The sequence below is a fragment of the Cetorhinus maximus genome, chromosome 9, assembly GCF_964194155.1.
Source record: "Cetorhinus maximus chromosome 9, sCetMax3.hap1.1, whole genome shotgun sequence".
NCBI lineage: Eukaryota > Metazoa > Chordata > Chondrichthyes > Lamniformes > Cetorhinidae > Cetorhinus > Cetorhinus maximus.
The window spans coordinates 41,236,042-41,249,814 of NC_135887.1; the positions used below are offsets into that span (position 1 = coordinate 41,236,042).

General features: G+C 47.8%; 1 protein-coding gene across 2 annotated transcripts in view; it reads right to left on the reverse strand.

Annotated features, from left to right (window-relative positions):
• Positions 1–13,773, reverse strand: part of LOC144684600 (polypeptide N-acetylgalactosaminyltransferase 17-like) — a 500,196-nt gene that overhangs the window by 2,356 nt on the left and 484,067 nt on the right. For both annotated transcript variants that reach the window (XM_078548594.1, XM_078548595.1), the window contains one exon: positions 2,208–2,375. In XM_078548594.1, the coding sequence (XP_078404720.1) occupies positions 2,208–2,375 (168 nt within the window). The remainder of the gene's footprint in view (positions 1–2,207; positions 2,376–13,773) is intronic.

A 13,773-nucleotide genomic window follows, 5' to 3' on the forward strand; every position in this document is an offset into this window, starting at 1 on the left:
GCGCATCCCCAGGAAGCCCTAATGGTTCTCCTGGAGGAGCCTCTCCACGAGAGTCACCACTCTCTCCGTGGAGGACGCATGGCGCTCAGACATGTGGCTCATTGTTTCGGCAATAGTCCACGTAGACTCCTCCACCATGGACACCAAGCCAAGCATTGCCTCATGTATCTCCACCAGATGCTCCTGCACACCCAGCCGCGTTTCCTGCATTGTGGACAACTCCAGAGGCACATCATCAGGCACAGATTGAGCATGTGCCTTGTCCCCTGCAATCCTCTGACTGCTGGCACCACGGGCACTTTGCCTCTACCAGCTCCTCCAGTGACTGTGAAGTACCCTCACAGCTGTGCCTCGGGACACTAGCCGATGTTCTAATTCCCACCGAGGTGCTAGTGTCTGCGCTGGTGCCTGCCTGGCAGAGATGGTGTGACGCTGGTGAGACTTCAGGGCTCTCAGGTGTGAGAGGGGGCCTCTGCTGCTCCTCCTCCCAGCCCTGCTCCGCTGATGCTGAAAGGAAGAACAAGGACATTGGATCAGTTAACGTGGAGACAATGTCAATGTGTATCCCTGTCCCCCGGATCATTACGCGCTCATCCTTCCATAAGCAATGGTCAAGCCATGTTGCAAACTTCAATCACTGAACATTCAGCACTGCCATGGCTGCTGGGAGAACAATGGTGGCCTCACTGCTGGGCAAACATACCTGCCCGTGGCACCCCAGCCTCAGCAACACCGGTGGACCTGGGCACATGGCGCCTCTCCAGATCGAAGGCCTCCTGCTCGAAGCGGCTGAGAATTGCCAACTGTGCCAGCCCTCCGCCAATCCTCACCCACTCGGCTGCATTATGTGCATTCTTCTCCTGAAAAGGAGGGAAGAGCATTGATTAGTGCTAATTGTACCTGGACTCTCTTCGCAGACGGCCCACCCCAACCAGAGTGGGACATTGCAGGGCTCCAGTGCCTCCTCACCCCACTGCTGCCAAACACTCACGCAGAGATGCTAGGCCTGTTCCTCCCACCCCCACCTGCTTGGCCAAATGCTGCCTACATCTCATTAGGCACTACATAGTCTAACCTTCCATAACAAGGAGGCACAAGCACGTGGAGTGCAGAGGACAGCAGAACAATCGGTGCCACACCACCTTGAAGCTCCCATCCCAGCATGTCATCACCCTGACTTTGACATGTCCTGGAGTTCCAGCACTGCGCCGAGGTGCAGATCCTCCAGGTTGCCCCCAAAACAGTAATATAGGTCTCAGTGTACCACATGCTGCGGGGGCAGAACCCATCTCTTCACCACCCTCTCAGGGTGACCTCGGCATGGACAATATCTGCTGGCCCACCCAGCAAAGGACACACGCTGTCAATGATTCAATGCAGTCACTACACTCAGACTTGGCGGGGGTGGGGGGTGGGCACCAGGGGGGAAAGTCTACCTGCTGGGATAAGTGACCAATGCCAACATGGTACTCACCCTTCCTGAGTGCAACAGGTCGTTGAAGCGCTTGCGATACTGGACCCAGATGCACCGCACCACGTCGCAGGAGCTCACCACCTCCGCCACCTCCTCCCAGGCACGTTTGGTCATGTGGGGGGGCCTCCTCCTCCTGTCCTGGGGTACCAGGACCTCCCACCGTGTGGCCACCTCCTCCAGGAGGGCAGCAAGGCGATCAACTGAAAAACGAGGGGCACAGTGCCCCCCTGCCCTACCCTCCTGCCTGGCCTGTTCACCAGCAGCGCTGTGGTGAGCCCTTCCACTGACCAGGATTCACAGCCTTTGAAAGGCTGCAGCAGCTTTTTAAAACAGGCCGCTGGGTCGCCATTGGACCCGACAGTCAGTGCAGTCCCACCGCTGTCCACCCACTCCCGCTGTCCTTGGGAGCCGCGATTCACGCTGGGCGGGCCTTAATTGGCTCGCCCGTGTAAAATGGCGGTGTGGGTGGTGATGAGGCCCTCACCCACCTGCACTCGCTCCCGCACCGCCCGCCCAACAGGCCCATCAGTGCCCATGGTGGGATTTTTGCCGATGCACAACCTCAGGTGCAGTTCCACATTTAGATGCAAACATTTAGAAAATTAGCCCCTGTCATGTTAGCTCCTCTTCTGAAAGGACAGAAGACGCTCGTTATGAGGTTTATATTTTTGCAATGTTTCTGCTATTGAGGGAGAAAATCCCAACACAGGGGTGCTTCGACCTAACCACTAACCTGCACAAAACGCCAGGACTTCTGGTAGACATTTTTCACTTTTTCACAATCTAGAAGCTGAGGAAATCGGCTTTTCTTATTGTCCACCAGGCAGCGTGTATCTGGCAGCAGAACAGTAGACCCCAGGGATCCGAGGTACAGGTATCTATCTGTCGTATATCTCACAAGCTGAAAAAGGAAATACATAACAACTGCTAATTTCATTGGAAAAAGGAGGCTGCAATATAACTATTGTTTATTAGCAATGTCCACTTCATTTTCACTAGCTACCTAAAACACAAAACTCCCCCACTGCTCAGTGAGGCACCCCTGTGGTTTGCTGAGCCAATAAAGCCGGAAAGTCAGGTGAATCGAACACACCAGGGCCAGAATACAGCAACATGGCAACTGTCCTCAACTTAAGCTGTTCAATGACCACCGTTGGAATTGCACATGTTGGTTAAAGAAAGAATTGGGCTTGGCTGTGATAACTCAATGTTGAATGGTCTTCCAGTACTCACTGTCAAGGTTCACATATGACTTACAGTCAAAGCCAAAATATTGGAGATAGCCCAGCGCCTGTGCAATAATGTCTTAGCAAGGGTTCAATCCATTCGAGAGAGGAAAGCATTTGATTGAGATAAATAAAACACTCTTCTAATCCTTCCTTTCTGGTTCATAAGATTACAATGCTACAAGATGATAACCATCACTGACCCAACCTTGCTCATTCATGCTGAAATAAACCTATGGGGTTAAATCACAACCATTTATTTGCATCTGAAAAACAGGTGGTCAGGAGTTGAAAATCGGTTTTGTACCTCGTTGCCCATATTGATGCCCTGGGCATAATTATGCCATATTCGTGTGGGCTTGCTCACCTGAAACAAGCCTCTTGACAAGGGAAATGGGGAATCTCTGCTGGTTGTAGGATCCCCGATGCAAGATTCCAGTATAATTGGATTGAACTTGCTCCACCTGGTTGCACCAGGTCTTGAATGGTTGAATCCGTTGTCCTTAAAGGGGCCATTGGAGACTGTTCAAAAAACAAGCTACAGCCCCTTTTCAACATTGAGTGCTGCTGCCAGGCTGGGCTCTTCTCTCTTGGCTTATCTCCCTGCCCAGGGGTCTAGAGTTGCCCGGGCTCGCTCAGCAAGTTGCATTAGGATGCCCGTTTGATACCCGCATGTTGTTGTTACCATTCAAATGAGACTTAAAGGCAGATTTGGCTCAGACAGGCACTGAGTAACATGAAAGCTGGACCGGATAAACACTCTTACCAATACAAACCAAAAAAAAATATTTATGAGGTAGATGAACAGCTAAAACAATGAACTGTATTTTTCCCTACATTACTTAACATACGTAAATATCTCCTTTCTAAACAAGGTCCCTAAAACTGTAGACTGCTTTCTAGCTTTATTTGGCCAAGTTGTATTGGCCTTTTAAAACACAGATAAGCTCATTGCCTGCCAGCTGCAAAATTCACACATGCTCCTGCTTTGTTCTTCTGAGAACTGCTAAATTCAATCCGTAAGATGAAAATCTCTGCCCTCCAGCTGTCGACGACAGAAGAGCCTGTCCATTTTTCAAAGGCCTCAGAAATGGCTAAGAATCAAAGTCTACCCCCAAGTATCCTACAGCGTTCGCTCAGGGGGTTCCCAGAAGTTTGACTGTCCGTATGCCGTGCTGTATGAATTGAATAGGAAAAACATCTTCAACATCAGGAGGTACTTCTATAGGAAAACAGGGCAAATCACAATAGGATAACGTGTTTGGGATTGTAAATAACAACCCCCCCTCCCCAGGATGATTAACCACTGAAATGTCTGAAAAGACTTACTCCTCTCTTTTGTTAGCTGTTGCTGACAAGGATACTTTGTTCAGTCTTTAGAATTAGGAATGAACCCTTGCATGCTATTTTTGATTTTGCAGGTTAAAAATCCAACACAGAGACAAAAAAAATCCATTGTGCTTAAGACAGCATGAGCTGCATTCAGTTAACATTTTATTATCACACGTACAATCACTTCTAGAACTTAACAGTCGATCTCTGTAGTGTGCATGTTTTGGCATTAGAGGGCAGCAATGGAACATTTTACACTGAAGCAACAAAACTTCTGTCCTCCACAAAGCTTCACATAGCTACATTCTCTACCTCAAGAATTACATCTTGTTACCTGATAACTAAGTTACATTTGCAGCTATAAAAGCTATCATGTCGAGACAAGTAACTACTGTATCATTGGCTTTTTAAAACATTATGATTGTTTTAAAATACCCAAATTGGGTACTGTAGAATTTCCCTCTGCATTTTTAAAGTTATACAAAAATTGTTTCAACAAAAAAGTTGGTGTAAAGTGAGACATTTGAGAATGGTAACGATTCAAGATTAAGCCAACACCCCCTATGCATGTATGCTATATCAGGTTTCTCTGTATCTTACATTGGTTTGTTGCTTATAATGGTACAGGGTGCTCCGAGGAATATTATAGGGGCGATATTCAACTTTGGTGCAGAAAGGGCAGGAGTCAATTAGCCTCCAATTTTACAATCTACCATCGACTTATATAGAAAGGAAGATTGGCCATGGTGTATTACTGGCTGCCTATTCACTACAATCGTTCGATCAAGTGGCATTTTCCACTACTGACCTCCTCTTGACATGCTTATAGTAATAACTTGCATTTTTATAGCATTCCTCGTGCACAGCACATATGGAATAATATATATCCTATACAGCTAGAATTCTGATTTCTCCATGATCCTTCTTCCATACTCATTTTCAAGCAATTATTCTCATAAAATTGAGAGGCAGCCGAGGCACTGAATGGACTGTCTTCTTTTGCACCAGTTACAGCATGAAGTAACAGTCAACCAAATGTAAATCGTCTTCATTGTTCCTGAAAAATGCACCTCCAGCTGAGTCACAGAAGAGCAGCCATTGCCCAACACTGAAGGCAGGTGACCTTTCTACCCTGTATCCCATTCAGCTCTATACATCGGAGCTCTCTCCCGTGTCCTCGATAATACTTATTCTTCAACTGGAATAATCTGTCATTAGGCAAGCTATCCAGCCCTTAGATTATTTCATACCCAGATCACCTCTAAGCCTATGCTATTCTGGTGTAAATAGACCAAGGCCCTCGAGCCTAACTGAGGACCTACATCTAGGAATCATTCTCTTCTGAACCTTTTCCAAGGCCACTATATCATGCACCAAGTGGGGGAGTTACTCCAGGGCCTGAATTTTACCCTTGGTGGGTGCGCGCGATCAGAGGGCCCGGGAATGGTCGGGAAACAGGACCCCGCCCACGATCGGCCCACCACCGCCATTTCACGCTGCCTGGCCAATTAAGGCCCGCCCAGCGTGAAACACATCTTCCCAATGGTCAGGAAGGGCCTGGCGGGGGCAGGGGGGCCTGTCGGGTGTCGGGTCCAATGGTGACCTGGTGGGTGGTTTAAAAAGGGCACAGGCTGGGAAGAACATATCTTCTGCGTGCTGAAGCCCGAAGCTATGGCCTCAACTGCGGCTGGAAACGCCAGGAGGGGGGCGCAGGTCGGGTGGGCACTCAGCACCCCTGGTTTTCGGACGAGTACCTCGCAGTGTTCTTGGAGGAGGCGGCTGTCAGGAGGGACGCTGTCATCCCCAGAGATGGAAGGAGGAGGCCACCACACCTGACAAAAAAAGCTTGGGAGGAGGTGGCAGCCGAGGTCAGCAGCCACAATGTTGTATAGCGTACATGGGTGCAGTGCCACAAAAGGCTCAAAGACCTGCTGTGCTCGGGAAGGGTGAGCACAGTGTTGGCATGGATCAGTGTGGTGAAGTGTTAAGGGCTGGCTGTCCCCACTTGGAGCTCAGGGGTGTTCGAGTCTGAGTGTCAACTGTCAATGAGGCTGGAGCTGGCCAAGGGGGTGAGCCCTGGCTGCTTGGGCTGAGTGCCTTGCTGCTCGAGGGCCACGACTCGGATGTGCCCTGTGAGGTGTTCCTCAAGTGGGGTTGGCCAGGCTGCAATGGCGCTGCAGGTAGAGAGTGGACTAATCAATGCTGCTCTGTCCTTTTAGGAGAAGAGGAGCCATAACAACATTGAAAAGGTCACGGACAGGCGGAGGACCCCCAAACTTCCTAATCCTTACAAGATTTGAGCAGGATGCCTTGGAGCTGGAGAGGCTGGGGTGTCAGATAAAGGTAAAGTGCAATGCACAGAGGTGAGACTCTCAGATTGTGCAAACATTCTTGTGTAGTCTCTTCATTGATGGGAGCCTCAGGCCTGGAGTCCCCATTGAACACTGAAAGACGATGGCACCATAATGCAGATCCCCATTGTTTCACCAGTGACAGTTTGATGACTGTAACTAATGACATGTTGTTGTTCTCCCTTAGAATCCCCAGCAGGCACTCATTCACAGGACCCCAAAGAACCACCCCTGATGCCACAGGATCGCCAGGCTTTAGCTGCACCTGCCTCACTCGCTCTCTGTACCAGAGTGCAGATACCAGCACCTCGGTGGGCGTTAGATCGACGACTAGAATGTCGAAGCACAGCAGTGAGGGCACTTCACACTCTCTTTAGAGTCGGGTGGAGGCAGAGACTGCCCAGGATGCCGGCAGTCGGAGGAGTATTGGAGATCAGGACGATGCTCAGTCGAAGGCAAATGATGAGCCTCTGGAGATGTCCATTAGGCGGCAGAGGCTGGATGTCTAGTGGGATGTGTGGGAAGATCTGGCGGAGATCCATGAGGTCAGTCCATGAGGAGGAGTCCATGCGGAGAGAGTGGCGACTCTCATGGAGAGGCAGTTCCAGGGACAGAATCAGGGGTTCCTGGGGTTATGCTCAGACCTGCAAACCCTCACACAGGCAATGACCTCAGATGGTCAGTGCCAGTGTGGGAGGTGGGTAAGGCACCCCATATCCCATCTAAGTGCCCGTCCATCAATGGCAAGCAGGGAGGTCCAGAACGACCTCATGTTGGCGCACGAGCTGCTTGTCATCTCTTTAGGCTCCTCTCAGGGTTCTCTGGATGATGCCAGCAGCTCCTCCAACCTTCCGCCAGTGAATGTGGCAACTGATGAGGTTGCGAGGACTGGGAGATGCCAGCCGTGGCGCTGGCCACTCCCTCCCAGGTGGGGCCAGCACAGGTTCCACTGGCCAGAGGATGACTGCCAAGGTCTTCAAGGTTAACAGACAGCAGAGTCAGCAGCTGTCAACAATGCCAGTGCCAGCGAGAGGGGGGTGGGGACCAAGATGTAGCACTCGGAAACATAAGTTTAAGGCATCATGAGCACAAGAGGGACTGGCCACAGGTGATCTTCTGTTCTGTAATGCTTTGTTTATGTTTACTGGTGTGGAACTGAACACCAGAGATAGTAACGTTAATTTGTTTTGATTGTGAAAATCACATAAATTTTGTTTTTGTCGTAATAGCCTGATTATGCTTCACATTTTCTTTGGTGCAGGATACGCCAGTATGTAATGCTGGATGTGGTTGGCTCTAAACTTTATTGCACAGGCATTGAGTGGACTTTGGGTTCAAATGAAAGGGTCATTTCAAACATCCGGGATGGAGGCGGCAGCCCTGGCATGAGGTGGGAGCAGATCTTTGGCAGCCTCGCTGAAGGAGGGTTGGATCGAGGCATCCCTGCCTCCCTGAAGGATCCAGAGGTCTGCCTCCATGCCCTCAGCGTTCTCCTCACCTGACTCACTACTGGATTCATCCTCTGTGGCCTGTGCAGCTGTGTCAAGATCCTCTTTCTGGAGTGGGCCCCCCTTGCCAGTGCCAGATTGTGGAGAGCACAGCATGCAACCACTTTCAGTGACACTATTCAGGGGGGTATTGTAGTGCCCCCCCTGTCTGGCCCAGGCATCAGAAGCGCATCTTCAGAAGACCTATGGTCCTCTCTACCACAGCCCTTGTGGAGGCATGGCTCCTATTATAACGCTGCTCTGCCTCTGTTCTAGGGTGGTGGTGAGCCGTCATAAGCCACCTTTTCAAGGGATAGTCCTTGTCGCCCAGCAGCCATCCACCCAGTCGGGCTGGAGCACTGAAGAGCCTCGGCACCTGGGAGTGTCTCAGGATATAAGCATCGTGGGAGCTGCCAGGGTACCTTACACAGACTTGCAGAATCTGCATCCTGTGGTCACACACTATCTGCAGGTTCATGGAGTGGAAGCCCTTGCTGTAGACGAAGGCACCCGGCTGACCCGCTGGCGCCTTGATGGCCACATGTGTGCAGTCGATTGCACCCTGGATGTGGGGGAACCCAGCAATCACTGCAAAACCTCTGGCTCACTCAGCCTGGCTGGCCTCATCCATACAGAAATGAATAAATGTCATTACCCACCTGAACAGAGCTTCTGTCACCAGCTTGACGCAACTGTGGACAGCTGATTGGGAGACTCCACACAGATACCCCACTGAGCCCTGGAAAGAGCCGGAGGCATAGAAGTTGAGGGCCACTGTGACCTTCAGAGCCACTGGCATGGGGTTTACACTCACACAGTTGGAGGTGATCTCAGGCCCAATCCTCTGACAAATGGAGGTCACAGTTTCCCTGGAGAGGCGGAGCCTCCTTCGGCATTGCACCTCGGACACATTGAGGTAGCTGCATCGCCGCCTGTAAACCCTGGCAGTGGGATAGTGGCGTCTTCTGCGGCCCCTTCTGCCTTGGACTATCTGCTGGCCATGCGCCCTTGTGCCTGTGCCTCTCCTCTCACAGGTCGCTCCCCTGGAGGCTGCATTGGGACACTTGGCCTGCTCTCACTTCTGCCCCTCTCTTCCTCTTCAGAGGAGGTGCCACCAGCAGAGACCACAATCCCCATTACCAGGGTAAGGGAAGGCTGTCTGATGTCTGGAAGGGTCCACACGGTCTGAATCCTCTGGGGGCCTTGGAGGCACCAAAGAGGCCTGAAATGAAGCCTGGAAATGCTAGGAATGAAGCCCCAAAAAGAGATGAAGATGCCAAGTACCAATAAGCAACCAGCAGCAAACTACCTCCAAAACTCCTCACTACTCACAATGGCAATGCTGCTGATCCTTTTTATCCTGCCCTTGGATGAGGCTTTGCAAAATGTGGGCTGCCCGCCTGCCCGTTTTGCCTCCACGGGCAACATAAAATCAGGAGAAATTGGGTTTTTAATGGCTTTAAGTGGCCTTTTAATTGCTGGCGGGTGCTGCTCCAAGACCCGCGCGTGCCCACCGACCTGAAGGTCGTGTGTGTGCGGGATGATGTTGGGACGCTCGCCCGTCATCTTCTCGCGCTATTTTATGCTCAATCGGGTCAGGTGTGCGCCCGCCTGCGAGGTGTAAAATTCTGCCCCGGGTGTGGTTTGATCAATTACCTGTATAGGATATTTTCCTTTGTTCCTATGTTACAACAGCGAATACATTTGAACAATACTTCATTGGCTGTAAAGTATTTTGGGTAATCTGAGGTTATGAAAGGCATGATATGAATGCAAGTTCTTTCTTTATATCCTTCATAGTTTTTGTGAGTGAGATAAAGAAATCAATGCTAATTGGGCCTGCACTGAACCAAGAAACCTTAATTAATTTACATGAGACTTTTATGATAATGATACAATCATCCACAAGTTAAATCAATGTTGAGGAAGTGCGTCCAATGTTCTATATATCATGTCCAGTAAAGGCATATCATATTTATAAATTTAAACATGGACTGTATTCAGCATAGAATTTTCTGGAACTGACTTTTTTTTTAATGGGCATTAAAAGGCTGCTAAGATGGCTCCGAGGGTCAGGTGACTTTTGCAATTTTTGCATAGAATCAAAGTATCGCAAGTATCCAGAAAGTTCCTAATTGAATGACCATGGGCGGAGTGCCTCCTTTGAATGAATATACCAAGATGAACCCATATGTGGAATTCACACCTTCTTTTGTTTGTGGACTTACCCACAACACAAAGTCTAAGGACCCCTAGACCCACTGACTCCAAGCTCGATGCTTAATAAAAGACAGCTGCAGAAACTAGTGAATCAAAGGTAGGTGTGAATGGCTGCCATTCATCCCCCATTATGTAGCAATAGCCTTGAATTTCAAATCATTCCAGGTAGACAATAGAAGTATTAATCATGTGGCCACCCAAAAACCAGGGAGAAGTCAGTGAGTCTGCAAACCAAATGGCAAGAAACATCAGCAACAAAGCAGCATCTATGCCTTAAAACTTGAAACTGCAGCTTTGAGAGGTCTCCCAGCTTGCTCTTTTCGAAGTACACCAGAACAGAAATTTGATCTCCTGGAAAGAGGTAGCTAACTTTCTGACCTGCTGAAAATCCACCACTGTGAAGGAATCCTGCAATAACTCTGATATATGATTTTGGCTACTGAATTCATCTATACCACCCTTCAGGAGTGAAAACACTTTTTTCCTAAGACAAGCTAAACATGTGAATTATAAACTATTCTTTTGTTTACAACTTGTAACAGTGCATTATTCTCTTTAACTGTTTTTTCTCATGTGTGTGTATGAGTGCTAAGTAAGTCCCATAGCATTAGATCTTTGGGGTGAATGCATGAATAAATAATCCTTTATTTAAACCCATAATAGCTTGTTGCTTGTTATTTAAATTGACCACAGGCTCAGGGGTTAAGAAACACACACATCTTCCTTTTCAAAAACACACCGATTATGGACAGTAAGGGAAGGGAATTGGGTTTTCAGTCCTGCTTTCTACCTTTAATTAGCACACTCCTTAGATAATATCACCACCTTCAACACCTCTTTGTCCTTTTGTCTATGACATCTTTTGGCTATCTCCACCTATCACTGGCCCTACTCGAAACGTTGACTGTGTTCCTCTCCGCAGATGCTGCCAGGCCTGCTGAGTTTTTCCAGCTATTTTTATTTTTTTTTGAAAATGTTGAGACTGGCTGAAGATTTCAGCAGCAGACTGGAGAAACAGTAGATAAGATGGAGAGTGTTTGGCACAGTAAGTTGACTTCCTACTTTCTCCAGAAGGCACTCACTGTTTCTGGGTTAACATTCCAACCCTGCTGGCAGTGCTCCAGTACCACATGCAAGTATCCAGTATTCATATGTGATCTTGGATAGCAAATGTTGACTGACAATTCCACAAGAGGGGCATCAGAGCCAAATCTGCTCCCTTTCACCTCAACAAACATCCACAGTTTCTATTCAGCACTTAATAACTTAGGGTGGTAACCTTCCCCTCTCTAGCACTGGGGCATTGAGGTCAGTTATAGAACCCCAAAAACATATCCCCGGTTGAGATGAACTAAATCAGTAAAGGCTTGAGATTAAATGGAAACTCCACCCAGGGTGGCACATTTGTCCATCTTGCTATTGGGGAAGCTAAGAGCAGATCCTTTAACAGTTGCCATGCCTAGTGATGGTCAATGTTTATCTTCTTACATAGTGCATCTACACAAAAGTGGGGAAAACTTCAATAGCTTCTGAAAACTGGCGCAGGAATCAACATGCACGATTAACCTCTTGTTGTAGGATGGCTGAGTTGTACTATCAATGATGGAGTTGATCTGCAGACACTTCTTGGGCAGAAACTTAAAGTTTATTTGAAAATACTACACGTGTGCTTCCAACTCCAACCCCATCTCTACACTGACTGCTGAGGTAGCCCACGCTACTCTCCTATTGGTTACTATAGATCATGTAATACATATTTTTTAAGACCACATAATATTTACACTAGGTAAGGAATTTTCAAGCTCAGTGTTTCAAGTAGTTTCCTGGTACGTGTGGAATGTCTCAGCTCCACAACTTCAGATTCTTTGTCAGGAACCTCCTTTTCCAGAGTTGCCTGAACATCAGGTGCTTCAGTGGGCAATTGCAGTTCTGTATCCTCAACTCTTACAGGATCATCAGACATTTAAGTCCTGGTTGAGTATCCTCAACAGGAAACGCAGACTCGGTCATGATCGCTGGTAGGACCAAATCTTGGTGATTTGTCTCTCTCTTCCTTAAATGATCCACATGTTTACGAATGATCTGATCTTCCACCTCCATGCGGTAAGATAGAGGTCCAGTCACCTCACTTATTTCACCCGGTAACCACTTTGGTTCTTCCCTGAACTTTCTTACGTATACTGGCTCTTCCACGGTAAATTTCCACTCGTGACTATGCCAGTCATGTCTAGTTTTCTGGCTTCCCTGACTCCTTTCCACCTTCCCCTCTAAATTCAGCATTATTAAGCTCAATCTCATCCTGAGACAGCGTTTCAACAATGACACTGTAAGTGTGGCACCTGTTGTTGTGTGAGGAGCAGTGCTATAATGAAAAAGAAAGTGTGCTAGCTTGGTTGCCAAGGAATCGCCAGTTAGCTTTTCCATGCCTGTCTTGAACATTTGAACCGCCCTTTCGGCCAGACCATTTGCAGAAGTGTCGTACAGTGTAATTTTCACATGAGTGATACCGTTGAGGCTGATAAACTGTTGAAACTCAGCACTTGTAAATGCATTGCTGTTATCAGAAACAACTCCTTCTGATAGTCAGTGAATGGCAAAACTCTGACGTAGTTTCTCAATTGTAGCAGCCGATGTTGGTGATTTCAGCTCATATATGTCCAACCATTTTGAATGGGCATTGACAATGAGCAGAAACATTGTTCGCAGGAAAGGTCCAACGTAGTCAATGTGTAACCCCATCCAGGGTCTACTTGGCTACTCCCATGGGTGTAACAGAGCTGTCACTGGCAACTTTTGCAGTTGCTAACATTGCACACAGTGCTTTAGTAAACTCTCTATTTCATCATCTATCCCTGGCCACCATAAATAGCTGCATGCAATGGTCTTCATTCAGGAAATTCCTGGGTGGGCACTGTGTAATTCAATTAAAAGTGGCTCCCTTCCCTTTGGAGGAACTATCACCATTATTCAAATATCTGAAGGTATGTTCCCCAATTACTGTAGTGGAAGCTCCTGTGTCCACTTCCATTCTAACAGGTTTGCCATTTACTTTCACTGTGACAAATATTGCTTCTGTCTTTCCAGCTTTCAGATTAAATTTTCAGAGGCTCTGAAGAAGGGGCATACGAACTCGAAACATTAACTCTGTTTTTCTCTCCACAGATGCTGTTAGACCCACTAAGATTTTCCAGCATTTTCTGTTTTTGTTTCAGTTTACCAGCATCCGCAGTATTTTGCTTTTATCTTGAGAGCAAATGTCTGATTTTGTTGTTTCAGGCTCTTCTACATTGTAGATTTAATTGGGCTTCTTCTTTTGTTTACAAGCCTGCTTGAATCTTCCCTTGCATTGTCTCGCCATATGTCCACTTCTATGACAATAGTAACATTTGATTTTTTTAAACTGCAATCGCTAAAGCTGATTGTTTTCACCTCTATTAAAATTATTCTTTGATTTCGCTACTAAGTTATTTTTCTTTATTCTTCAGCTAGCGGGGGCTGTTTCCCACTTCTCAGCGGAGTCTTGCTTTTTTGCGCCACTTACAGTTGAGGCTTCCTACCTGATGTGAGGGACAGTGCCATTTTGCACACCCTATATTGCTTTTGAATCTCTTACTGCATTTTCCATTGCCAGCACTATCTCTAACGCCTCATTGAAATACAGATTCACTTCGGAGCATAATCTT